Raw genomic sequence first — 23,140 nt, 5'->3', positions numbered from 1 at the left:
ACCTTCCCTGGTTGGGTCATGAAAGCTCAGGGAGCAGCAGCGACCCCAAGGGAGGCTCCACTCCCGGATATTGTACGTCGATCAGGTTCTTGGCGGAGAACGGGGGGGGGGGAGCCTAGGAGCGCCCCAAAGGTCATCCAAAAGGTCCCCCCGCCCCACTTTACCTCTAATCCCTCCCTATCCAGCCCCTGCTTCTTTCTCCCCTCCCTCCTGTCAATCACACGCACACACCCCAGCGCCCCCCCGCCGCCTTCCCCCGGGCCCACCTTGAGGGTCACGTCGCACAGCTTCCCCTGCCGCCGGATCTCGCCCATCACCCCGTAGCCGCGGCTGGGCAGGTCGCCCACCGAGAAGTGCACCAGGTCCTCCGGGTCCAGCTCCGGGTCCGGCCCGGCCGCCTCCAGCATCTCGTCGGCTTCCACGCCAAGCCCGGCTCGGAAGGGACTTTTCTCGCTCGCTCGCTCGACGCCGCGGTTTGGCTCCGCCCGGCCACCGTCGCCGCGCCGCCGGGAGACCGGAAGCCGCCCAGGCCCCGCCTCCTTTTCCGCCCGCGCTGAGCGGAAGCGCCCGTCGCCGCAGCAACAGAGCCGCCGGATGGAGCCGTCGCCGGGGCAACGGCTTGGTTCGCGCATGCGCCGTTGCTCCTCACTCCCCTGAGAGCCGGAGCCGAGGCGGCCTTTTTTCCCGAGAGGATGGCGACGGGCCTCCCTCGGCCGTCGCCTGGGAGCGGGCCCCGCTAGGTCGCAAGGGAGGATGGCGGCTCCCGACGGGAAGGCCTCGAGCCAGGGTAGGGGGCAGAGGCCGGGTGGAAGCCCCCCGCGCCGCCCCCCCCTCCCGCCGGGTGCCCCAAATGAGTCTGGGGGCGCGTGTGGGGGGGGGAGGGGAGAGGCCCTCCTGGCTTCGTCTCTCCTTTGGCCTCGGAGGGAATCTCGGAGGCAGAAAAGCCTGATCCTCTTCTTCTCTTTTTGCCAGCCATGCCCTTCTCTAATCTCTGGATTTGGGGAGGGGGGGCTTTTGATTGTAACCGTCCCAGAGTCTGCCTCCATCCATCCAATGTCTATTACTCTATCTATCTCTATCTATCTATCTATCTATCTATCTATCTATCTATCTATCTATCTATCTATCTATCTATCTATCTATCTGTCATCTATTTATCATCTATCAGTCATCTATCTATTTATCTGTCTATATCCTACCTAGCCAGCCAGTCATCATATATGTCTATTATCCTATCTGTCTATCCCTCCATCATACATACCTATTATCCCATCCATCCTTATCTATTCCATTTATCTAATCTATTCATCCATCTTACACATCTATTATCCTGCCTCCATCCATCATACTTGCCTATTATTGCATCCATCCAACCATCCATATCTTATTTCATCTAACCTATTCATCCATCTTACACATCTATTATTCTATCTATCCCTTCATCTATCATACATGCCTATTTTCCCATCCACCCATCCATATATTATTCCATCTATCTAATCTATTCATCCGTCCATCCATCTTACATGTCTATTATCCTATCTGTCTATCCATCATACATGCCTGTTATTCCATCCATCCATCCATCCATATCTATCCCATCTATCTGTCTATTCATCCATCCATCTTACATATCAATCTTATCATCATTATTATTATTATTATGAAGAAGGAGAAGAAGAAGAAGAAGAAGAAGAAGAAGAAGAAGAAGAAGAAGAAGAAGTAGTAGTAGTAGTAGTAGTAGGAAGGGACCTTGGAAGTCTTCAACCTCCTGTTCAGGCAGAAAACCCTATGCCATTTCAGACAAATCGTTGTCTGGTCTCTCCTTAAAAGCTTCCAGTGTTGGAGCATTCATTAGTTGACTGTCAGGAAATTTCTCCTTAGTTCTAGGTTGCTTATAGATAGATCTAATCTATTTATTCATCTATCCATCAATTTTACATGTCTATTATCTGTCTATCCATCTATCATACATGCCTATTTTCCCATCCTCCATCTATCCATTGTATATGTTTATTTTATCTCATCTATTTATCTCTGCCTACCTACCTATTTGCCTACCAATCATTGTCTTTATTAGTTATCTATATTGTCATATTGATCTATCATCTGCCTATATTTATTTATATCGCATCTATCTTATCTATCACCTATTGCATCTACCTTTCACATCTATCTGTTACCTGTTATCTATCAAATCTGTCTTTCGCATCTTTATGTCTTTATGGCATCTTTTGCATCTATCTCAATTACATTCTGTCTTTTTACTCTATCATCTATTTATTGCATCTATCGCATTTACCTTTTGCATCTGTCATTATCTTCTATCTATCTCTATTAATTATTCTGTCATTGATCTATCATCTATCACATCTTTCATTATCTGTTTCTAGCTGTCTATTAATTATCTGTATTCTTGATCTGTCTGTCATCTATCACATCTTTCTAATTACATCATTCATATCTATCTGACATTATTTATTATCTATCCGTATCTGTCACATTTAAAAACTGCCCAACTCCCTCACAGGAGAACTCTGGACAGTATACAGTTAAAATGTTAAAAACATAAAAACTGAATATAAAAGTTAAAAGAGAGGCAAGGGTAGATAAAATTCCACATTACAAGGCCAAGGAAGGAGTTACAGGGCACCGACTGGGAATTGAGTAGAGTATAAATTATATTACTGAATAAATAAAAATGTTTGTCTCTGAAATTAGTACACAGAATCCTCAACGTACATCCACAATTTAGCCCAAAATTTTTGTTGTTAATCGAGATATTTGCTAAGTGAATTTTGCTCCGTTTTTTACAACCTTTCTGGCCACAGTTGTTAAGTCAATCGGTGCAGTAATTCACTTAACAACTGTGGCAAGAAAGATCCTGAAATGCGACAAACCTCACTTTACGACTGCCTTGATTAGCAATGGAAATTTTGGGTTCAATTGCGGTCGTAGGTTGAGGACTGCCTGAGTGCATTTTTCAAAGCAATATGATTGTTATCTTGAGGTAAGATAGGTGGCCTATAAATTTTATAAAGAAATAAACCCTCTGATGTTGTGCAGGCTAGAGGAATTCAGTCGTTGCAGGTAGTCCTCGAGTTACAACTGCAATGGAGCCCAAATTTTTTGTTGCTAAGTGAAACATCTGTTAAGTGAATTTCATCCCATGTTACGCCCTTTCTTCTTCATAAGAAAGTGAACCCTTGCAGTCGTTCAGCTAGTGACACGATTGACTTTGCTTGTCAGAGCGTCACCAAAGGGGATCACATAACCCCGGGACACTGTGACCGTCATAAATACGGGTCAGTGGCCAAGCGTCTGAATTTTGATCACGGGGCCGTGGGGGTGCTGCAACGGTCGTTAAGTGTGACACATGGTCCTAAGTCACTAAATGAACTGTTGTAAGTCGAGGACTGCCTGCAGATGAATAAACCCTCCGGTGTTGTGCGGTTGGAGGGAATCCAGTCATTTTCCCTCCTCCCCAGAATTCATGGCAGTGTGCCTCAATTCGAAGAAAGTGAAGGCGTTCGCCCGGGTCAAGCCCACGGCCGACTTCCCTCAAGACGTCCTCAAATTTGGGGCCGACAACAAGGTAAACAAATAGCGTTAAAACGTGAAAGGCTCCCGTCAGTCCCTCCTTCCTCGGTGAAATTGACGAGCCTTAAGGCGGGACTCGCACGGCTTCCCTTCCCAGACCATCGAGGTTCACATCGAGCGGGATCTTTCGAAAGGCATCGTCAACAACAAGCAGACGGACTGGTCTTTTAAGCTGGACGGTGTCTTCCACAATGCGCCCCAGGACGTGGTTTACGACGCGGTCGCCAAAGAGCTCGTCTCGCAGGCCCTGAACGGCTACAACGGTAAACCATGATTGCTGTTGACAGGGTCACAAGAGCTGGAAGGGGCCTCGGAGGTCATCTAGTTCTAGTCTGGCCCCTCGGGGGACTCAAGGAAGGAAACCCTTACAGAATCATAGAATGACAAGAGTTGGAAGGGACCTCGGAGGTCATATAGTCCAGCCCCCCTGCTCAAGCAGGAGATCCTTTACTACTTCAGACAAATGGCTGTGCAGCATCTTCTTAAAGATCTCCAGTGATGGAGCACCCTCAACTCCAGTTGAGTATCACCATCTCAGTTCAGAAGAAGCAAGGGGCCTTTCCTGGCAGAGACCCCCCCATCTCCAGATCATTCAATACAAGAGAGCATGACATGGACCCCCAGCTCCTCAACTCGAGCAGGAGAGTCTATCCCAGGGGTAGGCAACCTTGACTCTTTTATGATTGGTGGACTTCAACTCCCAGAATTCCTGAGCCAGCATGGCTCAGCTTGGAAACCTCTCCATTTCCCCTTCTCCTGGCTGGCTCAGGAATTCTGGGAATTGAAGTCCACGAGTCATAAAAGAGCCAAGGTTGCCTACCCCTGGTCTATACCATTGAGAACCTCCAGTGATGGAGCACCCAGAACTTCTGGAGTCAAGTTGTTCCATGGTTAATGGTTCTCCCTGTCAGGAAATTCCTCCTTAATTCCAAGTTGGGTCTCTCCTTGATCATTTTCCATCCATGGTTTCTTGTCTTCTGGTGCTTTGGAGAGGAGGTGGACCCCCCTCTTCTTTGGGGCAGCCCCTGAGATATTGGGAGACTGCTATCATGTCATCCCTGGTCCTTCTTTTCACTAGACATACCCAATTCCTGCAACTGTTATTCAGTTTAGGATTGAATTGACTTTTTTTGGCACTTATTCCGTGAATTGGCATTCAAACAGACTCATCGCAACCTGGAACTAAGGAGAAATTTCCTGACACTTAGAACATTTACGGTAACCAGTGGAACGGCTTGCCTCCAGAAGTTGTGGGTGCTCCATCCTCTGGAATGTTGAGCAAGCAATTGTCTGGAATGGTTGAGCAAGGGGTTGGACTAGAAGACCTCCAAGGTCCCTTCCAAGTCTGTTGTTCTGAATGGAGCCTGCCACTTCCAGGAAAGCTGGCCAATGTTGGGTCAAAGCCACCCTCTTCCCTCCTGGAATCATTGGCTTTCTGGACTGGGAACCATGGGGACTTTAGTCCAAGGTCCTTGGAGAAGGTAAATTGGGCATTACGCCCAACCCATATCATATTGACCAAACATTATATGTAGTCCTCGATTTACGACCAGTTCCTTAGTGTGTGTTTATGCCTCAGATTCAAAGTTGCGACGGCCACTCCCTCTCACAGTCATGTGATGGCATTTAGGGCCACTCACAGTGCCCTGTGATCACATAACTATCATTGACCATTCCCCCCCCCCCAGAAACTGATATTTTATTTCCAGTTTCCAGCAAAGCACATCCATTGTGGACAGTGGATTTGCTTAACAACCACCTTCTTTACTTAACAACCCCTGCAAAAAATGCTGCAAATTCCGAGTCGGTCACGTGAGTGGCTCAACTTAAACCACCGTCATTACATAAGATGGAAATTACAGGCTCCGTTACTGTCATAAGTCGAGGACTACCTGTATTCACAACGCAAACCTCTTTCCCTGTCCTCCTCTGTCGGCTCTGAACCCTCCCCAGGGACCATCATGTGCTACGGGCAAACCGGAGCCGGCAAGACCTTCACCATGATGGGAACCACTGGGAACTTCAAGCACAGGGGGATCATCCCTCGAGCTATCCAGCAGGTGGTTGACATTTATTTATTTATTTGTGTGTGTGTGTGTGTGTGTGTGTGTGTGTACGAATGAATGAATAAAAGGAAGGAAGGAAGGAAGGAAGGAAGGAAGGAAGGAAGGAAGGAAAGGAGAAAAGGAAAGAAAAAAAGGAAAGAAGGAAGGAAGGAAGGAAGGAAGGAAAAGAAAGGGAGGGGGAGGATTATAAATGTAGGTTATGGATATAGACAGATGATAGATAGCTGATAGATACAGCAGAAAGAAAAAGAAAGAAAGAATATACGTCCACCTAAGTCACTGTCAGGGACGGCGGGCGACTTGCAAGGGTGAAACCACAATACAAATTCAATAAATAAGTAATGAACCCCCCCACCCCCTCCCAGCAACAGCCATCAAACCCAGCCTTTGACGGGCTCCGTGTCAGTGTGGGGTCCCCAGGCTCATTGGCAGAACCCCGTCTTCAGTGTCTCTTGTGAAAGAGCGTCAAGGCAGAGGCCAGTCCTACCTCCACACGGCTGATGTTCCATCGGGAGGGAGCCACCAGGGAGAAGGCCCTTCTTTTGGGTCCTACCAGGTGGGCCTCCTTAAGAGAGGGAACCCGAGTCCACATTCCGGTGGGTCAGGTGGAGGTGACTGGGGAAAGACGGCCCTTCACGTGATGTGACCCAGACGTTTGGCGAGGAAGCTGGCCAACTTTTTCACTGGATGTCCTGCTAGACTGGGCCTCCCTTTGTAGTCCAGTGGACACACGCCTTCTCCATCCCTGCAAAGCTGGGTGAATGCCTGCAGGGGATCCTCTGAGCCCAGCCTAAGGCACAGGCTGCTTTTTGTGGGGAAAGTAGGAGGAGGAGGAAAGAGGGTTGGAGATGTTCCCTGTCTTGAGTTACTTATCAAAGACAGGATACACGTAGTCCTCGACTTAAAACACTTCATTTAGTGACCATTCAAGGCTACAACAGCCCTGGAAAAAGTGACTTATGAGGCTGTTTTTCACATTTACGACCGTCGCAGCATCCCCATAGTCATGTGATCAAAATTGGACACTGGGCAACTAACTCATATTTATGACGGTCGCCGCGTCCTGGGGTCACACGATCCCCCTTTGAGACCTTCCGACAAGCGAAGTCAGTGGGGGAAAGCCGGATTCACTTCACAATCTTGTCAGTAACTTAACAGCTGCAGGGATTCCCTTAAGAACTGTGGATGGATGGATGGATGGATGGGTAGGTAGGCTTTTAGGTAGATGGATGGGAAGATAGGTGAGGAGGGAGATGGATGGATAGATAGATAGATAGATAGATAGATAGATAGATAGATAGATAGATAGATAGATAGATAGATAGATAGATAGATGAAGATGGATGGATGGATAGATGATAGAGGGATGGATAGATGATAGATGAATGGATGGATAGATGGATGGATGGATGGATGGATGATAGAAAGACAGATTGATATTGATACATAGACAGAGATAGAGATAGATAGATAGATGATAGATAGATAGATAGATGGATGGATGGATGGATGGATGGACGGGCGGACGGACGGACGGACGGACGGACGGATAGATGATAGATGGATGGATGGATGGATGGATAGATGGATGGATGATAGATGATAAATGGATGGATGGATAGATGATAGAGAGATGGATGATGGATGGATGGATGGACGGATGGATGGACGGACGGATGGATGGATAGATGATAGATGGATGGATGGATGGAGATAGAGAGACAGACAGATAGAATTCCCATTGGCTGCTTGTTGCTGCAGGTGTTCAAGTCCATGGAGGAGCACAGCAGCCGGCTTATCACCGTCCGGATTTCCTACCTGGAGATTTACAATGAGACCATCGTGGACCTCCTCCCCTCGCTCCCTCCCGGCTCGGACGTGGACCTCCCCTTGTCCATAGTGGAGAGTCCCCAGGGGGTCTCCGTCAAAGGCCTCTCCATCCACCCTGCTCCCAACGAGGAAATTGCCTTAAATTTCCTGTTTGAGGTAAGAGAGCCGGCACTCTTTCCTTCTGCTCGCTGTCCAGCGGTGCTGGGTGGCTTATACCGCGTCATAAAAAGAAGCATATAAAGCAGTTAAACCATTTAAAAAATTAAAAACATTAAGCATTACAAAAGTAAAACAATAAAAATTAACCATGGGGATTTTTGCCGTCCCGTTTGCAAGGGGCAGCAACTTTGTAGAGGAGGCTGTGCAGGTCGACCTCGACTTACAACTGTTCGTTTAGAGACCGTTCAAAGTTTACAATGTCAGTGAAAAGAGCGACTGGGCCCTTCTTTTATACCTGCGGCCGTTGTGATCACGTGATCAAAATTCAGACGCATTTACGACGGTCGTAGTGTCCCCGGGAGGGTCACGTGATCCCCTTTTGCGACCGTCTGAGAAGCCAAGTCAAACGGGGGAAGCCAGGTTCACTCGACACCCGAGTCGCTAACTGCAGTGTTTCACTTAACAACGGTGGCAAGAAAGGTTGTAAAAAGGGACGAAATTCATTGAACAATAACTGTGTTTCTCCTAGCAATGGAAATTTGGGGCTCAGTGGTGGTCGTAAATTGAGGACTACGCAGGTGAGTCCTCCGTGTAGCTGTATAGCTCTGATAATTCCTTTAGGAAACGCCCCGCAGGGACAGTTATTTCAAAATCCAAAATGTTATTTGTCCGTGGGAGTCCTGTTCCTCAACAAGGCGTTCCACCCTCAGTGGCATTTCTACAAACCAGCAATTCATCAGACCTGCCAGTCAGTCAGCCATTGCTGTGCCGGTCCAGGTAGTCCTCCACTTACGACCACAATGGGGGAGCAGACTTTCCATTGCTAAGCAAAGTGATGAATCAGGCCTGGGTTTACACCCATTTTTTTTGCCAGAGTTATTAAGCAAATCCTTGCGGTTGTTAAGTGAATCATGGTCGTTAATCTGGCTTCTCCGATTGTGCTTGTCAGAAGACCCCCCCCCCACACACACACAGAGGAGGGTTGCAGGTGTTGATCAGATGACCCCAGGGTCCCTGCAACCTTGTAAATACACACCAATTGCCAAGTGCCTGAATTCTGGTTATGTGACTGTGGGGACATTGCAACAGTCGTTAAGAGTGAGGATCTGTCGTAACTTGCTTTCTTTCCAGTGCCGTGATAACTTGCAACGGTCATTAAACCGTCATAAGTCGAGGACTACCGATACTGCATTTGTATGCGCTTCAGGGCCACTGGATAGCAATTCCTTTTTAATTCCATTTCAGAAGTGGCGCTGAATAAATGAATTTTCTTCCAATTTCTACCTCCCTTGTTCCCTTCTTCACTAGGGTGACACCAACAGATCTGTGGGCCAACATGCTCTGAATAAGCATTCTTCCAGGTCACACTGCATCTTCACCATCTACATCGAGGTCAGTACCTGTGAAACTTGGCTTTAATGCCAATAACGGTGAGAGGGATCTCAGAGTCCTAGTGGACGATCACTTAAATAGGAGCCAGCCGTGTGCTGCAGCAGCCAAAAAAGCCAATGCAATTCTAGTCTCCATTAACAGAGGGATAGAATCAAGATCGCGGGAAGTCTGAGTACCGCTTTATAAAGCCTTAGTAAGGCCACACCTGGAATACAACATCCAGTTTTGGTCACCATGCTATAAAAAAGATGTTGCGATTTTAGAAAGAATGCAGACAAGGAACAACTAAGATGATTAAAAGCCTGGAGACAAACATATGAAGGACAGTTGCAGGAATCGCATTTGGCTAGTCTAGAGAAAAGAAGGAGTGTGTGTGTGTGTGTGTGTGTGTGTGCGCGCGCGCCATGAGAGCAATGCTCCAGTATTTGAGGGGAGGCCACAATGAATACGGGCTCAGCTTATTCACCAAAGCCCCAGAAGGCAGGACAAGAAACAAGAGATGGAAACGAATCAAGGAGAGAAGCAACCTGGAATTAAGTAGAAACTTCTTAACAGTGAGGACAATTAACTAGTGGAACTGCTTGCCACCAGAATTTCTGGGTGATCCAACACTGGAGGTTTTTAAGAAGAGACTGGACAGCCATTTGTCTGGAATGGTATAGGGCAGGGGTGGGCCACCTTGGCTCTTTTATGACTCCTGGACTTCAACTCCCAGAATTCCTCAGTCGGCCATTTTGATGAAACTGCGGGCTTGGATCCAGACCAGGCTGGCTCAGGAATTCTTGGAGTTGACGTCCACGAGTCATAAAAGAGCCAAAGTGGCCTACCCCTGGTATAGGGCCCCCTGCTTGAGCAAGACCTCCAACTCTGTTATTCTGTTTTGTTAAAAAAAATTGCCAGCACTCTGGAACAGTTAAGCGTTTTGGGTTGCCTGGAAGAGCCTCAGGAACCTGTGGTTCAAAGCGTCGCCGTTTTTTAAACCCGCCCTCTAATTTCTGATCTCCTGACTTCAGTGCCACTCGAGAATGCTTTCCGAGGCCAGATACGTCGTCTCTAAGATTAACCTGGTTGATCTGGCGGGCTCTGAGAGGCTGTCAAAGAGCAAGGTAAGAAAGCAAAAGTTACGTTTCGGGTTCTTGAAGTTGCTTTTCAAACTGGGGACTACAGGTGATCCTTGACTTACGACCAAGCTCGATCCCAGAATTTCCAAGAGAGTTGTTAAGTGGGGTTTTGCCCCATTTGATGACCTTTCTGCCTTTCAGTTGTTAAGTCAATCCCTGAGTCTTTTAAATTAGCCACTTGGTCGTTAAGTGAATCCGGCTTCCCCCATTGACTTTGCTTGTCAAATGGTCGCAAAAGAGGATCGCGTGACCCCGGGGCGCTGCGACTGTCATAAATATGAGCCCGCGTCTGATTTTTCATCACATGACCAGAGGCATGGTGCAGTGGTCGTAAGTATGAAAAACGGTCACAAGTCACTTTTTTCAGTGCCTTGTAACTTTCAATGGTCACTAAATGAACTGTTGCAAGTCGAGGACTACCTGCACCCAGAGTCACTGTGAGTTGGGCAGATATAAATTCAATAAATTATTATTATTTTGGTTCATCGCATAGTCAGCCAGGGATTTAGACAGGATTTGGCCTTTTACCGACTTATTGAGGACTTCCCAAATCTCTGCCTATTATATTTACAGCTAGTCCTCAAGTTACAATCATTCGCTTAGTGACTTTTGAAACTTACAACAGCACTGAAAAAAAGGACCGATGACCTTTTTTCACACTTACGACCTTTGCAGCATCCTTCTGGTCACGTGATCAAAATTCAGCCAGCTCGGCAACTGGTTCATATTTATGACGGTCGCAGCGTCCCGGAGTCACGTGATCATTCTGACAGTGGGGGAAGCCAGATTCACTTAATAAGCTGTTGCTGACTTAACAACTGCAGTGATTCACTTAAAAAGCGTGGCAAGAAAGGTCGTAAAGTGGGGCAAAACTAACTAGCTCTCGGCTTACAGTCACAACGGAGCCCAAAATTTCTTTGGCTAAGTGAGACAGTCCTGAAGTGAGTTTTGCCCCCGTTTTACAACCTTTCTCGACTTGTTAGAAGGTCGCGAAAGGGGATCACCTGACCCCAGGACGCTGCAACCGTCATAAACACGAGCCACCCGTCAAGAGTCCAGATATGGATCAGGTGGCCATGGGTATGTTACAAGCGTCGTAACTGTGAAAAACGGTCGTAAGTCCCTTTTTTCAGTGCCATTGTGACTTCTGAGGGTCACTAAATGAACTGTTGTAAGACGAGGACTACTCTTTCAGATCCTTTGACCATTTTTTTCTTTTTAAACAGTCGGAAGGCTTTGGGCTGAAGGAAGCAACTTACATCAACAAGTCGCTGTCGTTCTTGGAGCAGGTGGTCATCGCCTTGTCGGACTGCAGCCGGGATCACGTCCCCTTTCGGCAGAGCAAGCTGACTTACACCCTGAAGGATTCCTTAGGTAGGCACCTCACTTGGGTGGGGGAAATCCAGATTCAGACTCCCTTCCAGGGTTACAACAAAGCTAGATTGTCATACGAAGCCTGGTTTAATGTAAGCACAATTGATACTTGGGTGCAGCAGTCTGTTCAATAATGCCAGGGAAACAACAGGACAGGACAGGACAGGACAGAAAATAGAAAATAGAAAATAGAAAATAGGGAATGGAATAATGAATAGGAAAGGATAGGAGAATAGGATAGAATAGAGAATATAGAGAATAGAGAATAGGATAGAATATAGAATAGAATAGAATAGAATAGAATAGAATAGAATAGAATAGAAAATAGAATAGAATAGAATAGAATAGAATAGAATAGAAAATAGAATAGAATAGAATAGAATAGAATAGAATAGAATAGAATAGAATAGAATAGAATAGAATAGAAAATAGAATAGAATAGAATAGAATAGAAAATAGGGAATGGAATAATGGATAGGACAGAATAGGAGAATAGGATAGAATATAGAATATAGAATAGAATAGAATAGAATAGAATAGAAAATAGAATAGAATAGAATAGAATAGAAAATAGGGAATGGAATAATGGATAGGATAGGATAGGAGAATAGGATAGAAAATAGAATAGAATAGAATAGAATAGAAAATAGGGAATGGAATAATGGATAGGACAGAATAGGAGAATAGGATAGAATATAGAATATAGAATAGAATAGAATAGAATAGAATAGAAAATAGAATAGAATAGAATAGAATAGAAAATAGGGAATGGAATAATGGATAGGATAGGATAGGAGAATAGGATAGAATATAGAATAGAATAGAATAGAATAGAAAATAGGGAATGGAATAATGGATAGGATACAATAGGAGAATAGGATAGAATATAGAAAATAGAATAGAATAGAATAGAAAATAGGGAATGGAATAATGAATAGGATAGGATAGGAGAATAGGATAGAATATAGAATATAGAATATAGAATAGAATAGAATAGAATAGAATAGAATAGAATAGAATAGAATAGAAAATATGGAATGGAATATTGAATAGAAATTGAAATAAAATAGAAGCTGGTTCGTATTTATGATGGTTGCAGCGTCCCAGTGGGTCACGTGATTCCCCTTTGGCGACTTTCTGACCAGCGAAATCATTGGGGAAACCAGGTTCACTTAATAACTGCAATGATTCACTTAACAACTGTGGCAAGAAAGGGTCATAAAATGGGGCAAAACTGAAAAACTGTCTTGCAACGGAAATTTTGGCCTCAGTTGAGGACTGCCCGTGCTGCCATGCGCTTTACATGGGGTGGCCCTTGAAAAGTGTCCAGTGATTCAATCGGTTCCAAATCCAGAGGCCTGCGTGGTTTTGTGTCACTTCTCCTGCAGGCGCTGCCCCCTTTGCTTCTGGGTCCACTTTAAGATGCTGGTTGTCACCTTCAAAGCTCTACACGGGGCAGGAGAGGCAGGTTGTCTGAAGGACCCTCATTTCCCAGTCTCATCCACCCGACCCAACAGAGGAGCAAGGAGGCAGGAGATGCTATGGGGGTCTCCTCTCTCAAGGGGGTCCATCTGGTGGGACCTTCTCCATGGTGGCTCCCTGCCTGTCATTTGAAGGACCCTCATTTCCCAGTCTCATCCACCAGACCCAACAGAGGAGCAAGGAGGCAGGAGATGCTATGGCAGTGGTTCTCAACCTGTGGGTCGGGACCCCATTTGGGGTCGATCAACCATTTCATGGGGGTCGCCAAGCAAGGCTGTCCGCCATTTTTTTTGTCTGCCATTTTTTTGTCCGCCATTTTTTCCCCCTTTTCCGGCGGGTGCCTTACCTCCCTTGGGCTGGGCCAGCTGGTGGTCGGCCTGCTCTGTCTCTGCCGCTTGCCAGCTACACCTCGGCCGGCGCAGGGGGCGGAACCACGCATGTGTGGTGCTCCCGGGCAGGGAAAGTCCTCGACTTACGACCGGTTGGGTAGTCCTCGACTTACGACTGGTTTAGTCCTCGACTTACGACCGGTTTAGTCCTCGACTTACGACCGGTTTAGTCCTCGACTTACGACCGGTTGGGGTCACGGCATTAAAAAGGTTGAGAACCACTGTGCTATGGGGTCTCCTCTCTCAAGGGGGTCCATCTGGTGGGACCCGGAAGAAGGGCCTTCTCCGTGGTGGCTCCCTGCCTGTTGTCTGAAGGACCCTCATTTCCCAGTCACATCCATCAGACCCACCAGAGCAGGGAGGCAGGAGATGTTTTATGAATCCCCTCTCTTGAGGAGGCCTTCTTTCTTTCTTTTTTTGTTGTTTCCTAGGTGGGAACTGCAACACTGTCCTTGTGGCTAACGTCTGCAGTGAGTCCATTCACATCGTGGAAACGGTAAGTGTCAGATCTGCCCCGTCTCAGGCGTTTAGGGAAGAAAGACCCTCGACTCCCATTTCTTTCTGCGCAAGGGTTCTTTTACTAAAGTCAAGCCGGATCTGAGTATTTCCTCCCAAAGGTTGCATTTTCCCCCTTTCCCCTGGTCCACCCCCACTCCTGACCAGTTAGTTCATCAGTGTCCAGTAGTATTTCCTTTCAATGTTTTGGGAATGGCTTTCCATGATTGGCGCCTTGTTCTAGCACAGGGGTAGGCCACCTTGGCTCTTTTATGACTCGTGGACTTCAGCTCTCAGAATTCCTGAGCCAGCATAGTTTAATGTAAGCACAATTGATACGTGGGTGCAGCACTCAGTTCAATAATGCCAGGATGGTAATCAATATATAGGATAGGATAGGATAGGATAGGATAGAACAGAATATAGAATAGAATATAGAATAGAATATAGAATAGGATAGAACAGAATAGAATAGAATATAGAATAGAGTAGAGTAGAGTAGAATAGGAAAGAATAGAATTAGATTAGAATAGAATAGAATAGAATAGAATAGAATAGAATAGAATAGAATAGAATAGAATAGAATAGAATAGAATAGAATAGAATAGAAAAGAAAATATGGAACGGAATAATGAATAGGATAGGATAGGATAGAATAGAATAGAAATAGAATAGAACAGAACAGAATAAAGAATGGGAGAGAAAGGATAATAGAATAGAATAGAATGCTATGCAATGCAATGCAATTATCTCTAATACAAACTGTTGGGAGTCCAAACTAACAGGACTGTGGCAAATAGGGCGATGCTCATATTTTTCCAGCTGTCCACACTTCGCTTTGCCACCAGAATGAAGTGGGTGACTACCGTGCCGTTTGTCAACGAAAAAATCGACTCGGAGGTATGTCCTCTTCCGATGCTTCTGCAGTCTCAAAGGAGTGACTGGGTGAAAGAAAACAGAGATAGACATCTGAATGTCAAACCCAAGAGCATTATCATGAGTGCTAGAAGGGAGTGAGGTTTGCAAAGAGGAGGAGGAGGAGGAGGAGGAGGAGGAGGAGGAGGGAGGAGGAGGAGGAGGAGGAGGAAAAAGACGGGTTCTTGATGCTTTCCGAGCTTGGTGGGTTTTTTGTGCTAGAAGGAAAGAAGGTTTGTGGAGTGGAGGACGAGGAGGAGGAGGAGGAGGAGGACTGAGGGGGTCCTTGGAGCTCTCTGAATTTGGTTTCTTGCAGATATTTCATTACCAAGCTAAGTAACATCTCCATGCTAGAATAGAGTGGGGGATGTGGAGAGGAGGTGAAGGAGGAGGAGACTGTGGGGTCCTTGACGGTCTTTGAGCTTAATTGCTTTCTTGCAGACCTTTCATGACCCAACTAGGGAACATCATCACTGCTAGAAGGGAGTGGGATTTGCAGGGAGAAGGAAGGGGAGGAGGAGGACTGTGGGGTCCTGGGTGCTCTCTGAGCTTGGTTGTTCTCTTAACAGACCTTTCATTACCAACCTAGAAAATGTCATCAGTGCAGTGATGATCAGGGCATCCTCATAATCCCTTATCCTGGTTAGAGGATGAAGGACGCTAACGAACACGTTGTATTTCCTGGGGTCTGATAACATCTTTGGGCAGTCCTTGACTTTGACTTTCCTACCGCTTAGTCCATGCCATTCTTGTCTGCTTAGCGGATGGTGAAGAACTTGGAGAAAGAGGTCCTCTACCTGAAGGAAGAGTTGGCGATGCACAACAGTTTGGTAAGGCGCCACCACCTAGGATGGGTTGGTGACATGATCCGAGCGGATTGGCCTTCTTCTCTGCATGCCAGAGATGTCTGCCTACTTCCCCATTAGCTGTCAGAGAGGGGGAGGAGTCAAGCGGGGAATTAGTCTGGCATCCTTACATAGGCACAAGGGAGCCACGTCTGACCTCCGTTGAATGCCATTGAACCTTATCTAGTCTGTCCCAGCTGCAAACTGACAGTCTGGGAAGATTCCTACAAAATGCAGGGGGATCCTTGACTGCAGCAGTTCACTTAGTGTCTGCTAAAATTACAACTGCCCTGAAAAAGGGGGACTTACGACTGTTTTTCACATTAATGACCGTCGCAGCATCCCTGTGGTCACCTGATCAAAATTCGGATGCTTGGCAACGGACTCACACTTATGACGGTCGCAGCATCCCAGGGTCACGTGGTCCCCTTTTGCAACTTAACTAAGCAGCAAAGTCTACGGGGAAGGCAGATTCATTTAACAACCGTGTTACTAGCTTAACAATTGTAGGGATTCCCTTAACAACTGTCACAAGGAAGGTCTCAAAATGGGGCACTTAACAAATGTCTCGCTTAACAACGGAAATCTTGGGCTCCATTAGTGGTCATAAGACAAGGATTACGTGTAACCATTAAGCAATAAAGTAGCCAATTGAATTCTTCATTTGTGGAAGAGTTGTTCACACTTCATGTTGTAATAATAATAATAACAATATTATTATTATTATTATTATTATTATTATTATTATTATTATTATTATTATTATTATTATTATTATTATTATTATTAAACTGCTCTGGGACTTCAGAATTCAAACAGACAAGCACCTGCAACGTAACACCCCGGACTTAACAATTGTCGATAAAGACAAAAAAGTCTGGATAGTGGACGTGGCAGTGCCTGGAGACAGCAGAATAGACGAGAAAGAACTGGAGAAGATAACAAAATACAAAGACCTACAAATAGAAATAGAAAGACTGTGGCAAAAGCAAGCAAAGGTAGTACCAATAGTAATAGGCGCCTTGGGTGCAATCCCAAAATAACTGAAGCATCACTTGAACACCATCATCGGCATTGACAAATTCGCTATTAGTCAATTGCAAAAGGCGGCCTTACTAGGAACTGCTTCCATCCTGCGACGATATCTGTAATACCATCAAACATCCACATCTGCCTATCCCAGGTCCTTGGGAAGGACTCGATAGGTAGACAAAATGCCAAATCCAGTCTGAACATTTGGCTGACTGTGAGATGACCCATAATAATAATAATAGTAGTAGTAGTAGTAGTAGTAGTAGTAATAATAATAATAATAATAATAATAATAATAATAATAATAATAATAATAATATAACTGGAGCACCACTTGAACTCCATTGGCATTGACAAATTCGCTATTAGTCAATTGCAAAAGGCGGCCTTACTAGGAACTGCTTCCATCCTGCGACGATATCTGTAATACCATCAAACATCCACATCTGCCTATCCAAGGTCCTGGGTAAGGACTCGATAGGTAGACAAAATGCCAAATCCAGTCTGAACATTTGGCTGACTGTGAGATGACCCATAATAATAATAATAGTAGTAGTAGTAGTAGTAGTAGTAGTAGTAATAATAATAATAATAATAATAATAATAATAATAATAATAATAATAATAAAGTTGGAAGGGACCTTGGAGATCATCTAGTCCAACCCCCTGCTCAGGCAGGAGACCCTATCCCATTTCAGACAAATGGCTGTCCAGTCTCTTCTTAAAAACCTCCAGTGTTGGAGGATTCACCGCTTCTGGAGGCAGGTTGTTCCACTAGTTAATTGTTCTAACCAGTTAACCTTCCCAGTGCGGCAGTTTGCACCTGGGCCAGACCAGGTAAGGTTCAGTGGCAAACTGGAGGCTTTTAAGAAGGAACTGGACCACCGGATAAGTATAGGGTCTCCTGCTTGAGCAGGGGGTTGGACTGGAGGACCTCCAGGGACCCTTCCATAATTCCAGTTGGAAGCGTAGGTTGAGACAATTAAGTAGAGGCTGGCCCCGAGGAGAAAGAAGAGAGGAACTGCCTCGGGCCTCCTTGATTTGATCGATTCTTTGATCTTCCACTTTCAGCTCAATCGCCCGACGGTGACCTACGAGCCCATGAACGAAATTCAGATCGCGGAAATCAACTCTCAAGTCCGCCGGTTTCTGGAGGGCACCATTGATGAGCTCGACGTGAGTCGCTCGCTTGCAGATAACGAAGAATGTATAAGTTCTTCAGAGGGTTTGGATACTTACTTTTTTCCCTTCGGTTCAAGCCCATCCGATCCTCAAAGAGGGCCAGGAAAAACCTCTGCAGCTCGCGTGGCAAGGTTTTCCAGCAGTGATTTGCCATTGCCCCCTTTCTAGGACTGAGAGAAGGTGGCTGGCTCAACATCACCCAGTTGGCTTTTTGCCCCAGGCAGGACTAGAATTCAGGGTCGCCCCGTTTCTAGCCTCAGATATCCAGTCTGGGAAATCTGCGACTTCCAGTAGATCATTTAGTAATCGAAATTACAACAGCACTGGAAAAAAGGGACTCATGGCCGTTTTTCACACTTAACGACCGTTGCAGCATCCTCACGGTCACGTGATCAAAATTCGGACACTTGGCAACTGACTCGTATTTATGACGGTCGCAGTGATCCCCAGGGTCCCGTGATCCCCTTTTGCGACCTTCTGACAAGCAAAGCGAATGGGGAACCCGGATTCACTTAACGACTATATTACTAACTTAACAACTGCAGGGATTCACTTAACAACTGTGGAAAGGAAGGTCGTAAAATGGGCCAAAACTCATTAAACAAATTTCTCGTTTAGCAACAGGAATTTTGAGCCCCATTATGGTTGTTAGCCGAGGGTCACCTGTATCCAGGGTGGGAAATCTATACCCCCCCACTGAGGGGGGGTAAAGCACCACTAAGAAGCCGTGATTCTCAATGTTGGCAACTTTAAGATGGCTGGATTTCAACTCCCAGAATTCCCCAGCCGGCTATGCTTCTCTGTCCCAGCTGCAAACTGTCTGTCTGGGAAGATTCCTATGAAATACAGGTAGTTCCCCACTTAGAGCAATTCACAGCTGTGCTGGCTGGAGGATTCTGGGAGTTGAAGTCCACTCCTCTTGAAGTTGCTAAGGCTGGGAAACACTGCAGATAGCTGGGGTTTATGGGTTTTGCGCTCCTGTATTTAAATCAGTAGCATCCTTTGATTGGATTCCTCCTTCTGTTATATATTCAAGACGGACAGTATTTAATATTTATTGTTATTGTTATATGTAGGGGTGTGGGTCTATACATATGTTGTATATCAGGGGTAGTCAGCCTTGGCTCTTTTATGACTCGTGGACTTCAACTCCCAGAATTCCTGAGCCAGCACAGCTGGCTCAGGAATTCTGGGAGTTGAAGTCCACGAGTCATAAAAGAGCCAAGGCTGACTACCCCTGTTGTATATAGTATGTTTAGGTGTGTGTCATGTATGTGTTTCACTTTGAGAGCGGGCAACTAAATTTCATTTTTGATGTGTGCCGCTGTGCCCACAGTCAAAAATGACAATAAAGGTTATCTCATCTCATCTCATCTCATCTTATCTCATCTTATCTTCTTATCTTATCTAAACCACCCAGGGCAGGGATCATGTATGTAGTTCAAATTAGATCTAAGTGGCTGGCAGTTGAATCCATAAAATGGATCTCAATAGGACTGAGAACGGAACCACTGGATACACCCCGAGGCAAAGAATTTGCTTCTTTTCGCTTTGGGAATCTGTGAATTATTATTATTATTTTTTTAAAGCCAGCTTTGTATATTCTAAGCAATGTTTTGTGGGCGACTCCTGGCACAAACATGAAGGGTTATCCTGGGCTCACAATGAGGTCCCTCTCCCTGTTTCTTCCTTTCCTCCCACAGATCATGAGCATCCGTCAAATCCAAGAGGTTTTTAACCAGTTCAAAATCATCTTAAGGTAAGGGCTTGCGAATGCAGGTAGTCCTCACTTAATGACCGGTCGCTTAGCAACTATTCAGAGTTATGACAGATGCCCCCAAAGGTACTTGCCCCTCCCCCAATTTTGAAGCTTTGATTGCCCCACACGCACACCCATGCCCCCGCCCATCCACAGCAACACGATCACATTTTGGGTGTATGGCTTACGGCCAAAAAAAAAAAGTTCCCATTGGGCAGAATGGATTTAGCAGAAAAATGATCTCTTGGGAGATCATCTATTCCTATACCTCCAAAACGTCTGCAAGTAGAAGGAGCACAAAGTCTGACGGTTAGAGGAGGATTCCTCTTAGCCTGCAGAGTTGCCAACCCTTAAGGCAGGAGCCAAGGCTTGTATCAAAAGGACCACAATAGTAACTTCAGGCTATCTTTATTTACTGAATTTTTGAACACAATAAAAGTATGGAACTATTTTTTTTAAAAAAAAACCTGAAAGATAAGAGAAAAAGACACACACGAAGAGAAGTAATGAAATGAATTAAATAAATAAATAAATAAATAAATAAATAAGATATTTAGATAGGTAATAAAGATAGATAAAGGATAGATGATAGATAATAGATAAATGAAAGAGAGAGAGATATACAATGACAAATAAGTGGTAGCCGAGACAAAAGATGATAGATAAGGGATAGATGATAGATAAATAGAGGGATAGAAAAACGGATAGATAAGGGATGAACAATAATTAAATGATAGAGGGATAGAAAGGTGGATAGATAAGGGATAGATAAATGATAGAAGGGTGGAAAGATGGATGGATAATAGTTAAAGATAGAGAGAGGATAGGCATAAAGAAATAGTTAATATACATAAGATAAAGAATTCAAGTCATAGTATATACATGATGGATAAGTAGATGGGGAGTAAGGCAGATGGATGGAGGGATGGAGATGGAGAGAAAGAGAGAGTCAGACAGTCAGTCCGTCAGTCCCAAAGGTAGATTTTGAAAGGTGGGAACTAAAGGCTACTCTAAGGAAGGCCTAGTCCAGGGCTAGGCCCACCTTGGCCCTTTTATGACTCCTGGACTTCAACTCCCAGAATTCCTGAGCCAGCCATGCTGAGGGGAAAGGGAGAGTTTCCAGCTGAGCCATGCTGGCTCAGGAATTCTGGGAGTTGAAGTCCACAAGTCATAACAGAGCCAAGGTTGACTACGGGGGGGGGGACCCACTTTCTTAGCTCTTCATCCAAGCTGCCGGGGATTCTGGGAGTTGAAGTCCACCAGTCATAAAGCAGCCTAGGCCAGAGGTAGGCAACCTTGGCCCCCTCATGACTCGTGGACTTCAACTCCCAGAATTCCTGAGCCAGCATGGCCCAGCTTGGAAACCTCTCCCTTTCCCCTCAGCGTGGCTGGCTCAGGAATTCTGGGAGTTGAAGTCCACGAGTCACAAAAGAGCCAAGGTGGCCTACCCTTGCTCTAGTGGGTACGGACTGGCAGCTTCGTGCCCCGAGAGGGCAGGGACTGATGGCTTCTTTCCATTCTTCGATTCATGATGTCATGGTGGTCTTGTAGTTATGACATCAGAGACGCTTCAGAGGTCAAGGGAGGGGCCACTGCTGAAAGCTCCATCCAAAGGGAGGGCACCCTGTGCTTGAGAAGCAGGGATGGGGAGGGGGTCCCTGAGTCTGATCCCCAACAGGAACTGAAGATCGTTCCAGCCAGCCACCATCCTCTGGGAGCCGTAAGCACAGCGTCTAGGGGGTGTAGCCTACTCCAAAGCGGCTGAGTTTGTACTACAGGCTAGATCAGACTAAAAACCGGGTGAGTAGCTGGGGGTCTGGCAGTGGAGGAAGCTGTCTCTTCTTGCCTTACCACATTGTATGAATTTGCCCACCCTGTCACAAAGGGCTCTCCAAAATTGGCAACTTTTAAGGCTTGTGGACTTCAACTCCCAGAATCCCCCAGCCAGTCAACACCGACTTGATGGCGCCTAAGGAGTCGGAGAAGCCCTTCTTGGCAGTGACCGAGTCCAGGCTCTCTTCCTGACCACATTTGCGAGTCCTTCAGGAATGTTTTCCTTCTATCTCCCAGCCTCGCCTTCGGCCCTTGGATTTCCTGGTGGTGTCCCATCCAGGCATCTGTCGCTGTTGATCTTGCTTAGCTTCCAGGCCTGGCTTGAGTCAGTCCAGCTCTGTCATCTCCTAACCTGGCTGACTTCTTTGGCGGTCCTCGGTGCCTTTGAGCTTGGCTGTTCCCTTGCAGACATTTCATGACCTGGCTAGGGAACATCCTCAGGGCTAGGAAGGGGAGGGGGGTTTATAGGGAGGGAGACTATGGACCTTGGTGCTCTCTGAGCTGGGTGGTGTCCTTGCAGACGTTTCATGACCCAAGTAGGGAACGTTATCAGTGCTTGAAGGAAGGAAGGAAGGAAGGAAGGGAAGGAAGGAAGGAAGGAAGGAAGGAAGGAAGGAAGGAAGGAAGGAAGGAAGGAAGGAAGGAAGAGGAGGATTAGGAAAGGTCTGCAAGAAATCCACCAAGGACCTCATAGTTTTTTCCTCCTCCTCCTCCTCCTCCTCCTCCTCCTCCTCCTCGCATTGATGATGTTCCCTAGTTGGGTCAGGAAACGTCTGCAAGGAAACCAACCAGCTTAGACAGCACCAGGGACCCCACACAGTCCTTCCTCCTCCTCCTCCTCCTTCCTTCCCCTCCCCCTCCCTTCTAGCACTGATGGTGTTCCCTAGATGGGTCATGAAACGTCCGAAAGCAAAACTGCCCAGCTCACAAAGTACCCAGCACCCCCCTCCCCAGAGTTCAACCCTCACCTGCAAATATTCCCTCCGATCGTTGACTCCTTTTGTTCAAGACAGGCAACGTGGACGCATTGTGTGGCCCTTGTGGTTTGCTGTCTTATGCGAACCTGACCAATATGTGTTGCTTTCAGCCAACAAGATCAGGAAGTGGAAGCCAGATTGCGGAGCAAGTACGCCCTTATAGACAAGAACGACTTTGCGACGCTCTCGGCCGTCCAGAAGGTGAGCGGATGAAGAATGGGGTTGGGGTTTCTCGTCCCGTTTGCCTTTCAAACTCTGGGAACTTTGGGAAGGGGAAGCTCAGAGTTTGGAAGCTCAGAGACTTCGGTCCAGCGTGGAGACCCCGCACCCAAGGAGGCTGATTCCTGCTCTTCGCTCTCCCCAGGCAGGCATAGTGGACGCTGAGGGGCATCTGGTGGGAGAAATGGACGGACAAGGGTTCGGCATCGGCACGGCCCCCTTCTCCTCCAAGCCTGGCAAGAAAATGAAAGCCAAGAAAGGGAAAGAACAGACAAGGTTGGGGGGGGCTGCTCTTTTGCCCCTCCCCCCTCCCTCCCTCCCTCCCTCCATCTATCCTTTCACCTCCCTCCCTCCATTCATTCCTTCCTTCTCTCCCTCTTTCCTTTTTCTGCCATGTGTCCCTCCATCCCTCCCTCCCCCATCATTCTTTCCCCTCCCTTCCTTCTCTCCCTCCTTCTCTCCCTCCTTCC

The 23,140-nt window shown here is 46.4% G+C and overlaps 2 protein-coding genes across 2 annotated transcripts in view; one reads left to right on the top strand and one right to left on the bottom strand.

The window, feature by feature from the left end:
* KLHL18 (kelch like family member 18) overlaps positions 1-362 on the bottom strand; it is a 29,134-nt gene extending 28,772 nt beyond the window's left edge. Inside the window, exon 1 of the mRNA XM_029283804.1 lies at positions 267-362. Coding sequence (XP_029139637.1) covers positions 267-314 — 48 coding nt within the window. The 5' untranslated portion in view covers positions 315-362. The remainder of the gene's footprint in view (positions 1-266) is intronic.
* Positions 363-3,493: 3,131 nt separating this feature from the next.
* The window catches only part of KIF9 (kinesin family member 9), a 29,642-nt gene continuing 9,995 nt past the window's right edge, over positions 3,494-23,140 (top strand). Inside the window, 14 exon segments of the mRNA XM_029283800.1 lie at positions 3,494-3,595; positions 3,698-3,863; positions 5,554-5,660; positions 7,428-7,652; positions 8,964-9,047; positions 10,061-10,153; positions 11,395-11,542; positions 13,845-13,909; positions 14,731-14,808; positions 15,585-15,653; positions 17,772-17,876; positions 19,586-19,641; positions 22,562-22,652; positions 22,816-22,946. Of these exon segments, the coding sequence (XP_029139633.1) occupies positions 3,494-3,595; positions 3,698-3,863; positions 5,554-5,660; positions 7,428-7,652; positions 8,964-9,047; positions 10,061-10,153; positions 11,395-11,542; positions 13,845-13,909; positions 14,731-14,808; positions 15,585-15,653; positions 17,772-17,876; positions 19,586-19,641; positions 22,562-22,652; positions 22,816-22,946 (1,520 nt within the window).

This window comes from Protobothrops mucrosquamatus, unplaced genomic scaffold (assembly GCF_001527695.2).
Source record: "Protobothrops mucrosquamatus isolate PMUCROS unplaced genomic scaffold, P.Mucros_1.0 scaffold235, whole genome shotgun sequence".
Taxonomy (NCBI): domain Eukaryota; kingdom Metazoa; phylum Chordata; class Lepidosauria; order Squamata; family Viperidae; genus Protobothrops; species Protobothrops mucrosquamatus.
This window is presented reverse-complemented; position numbering and strand designations above follow the sequence as displayed.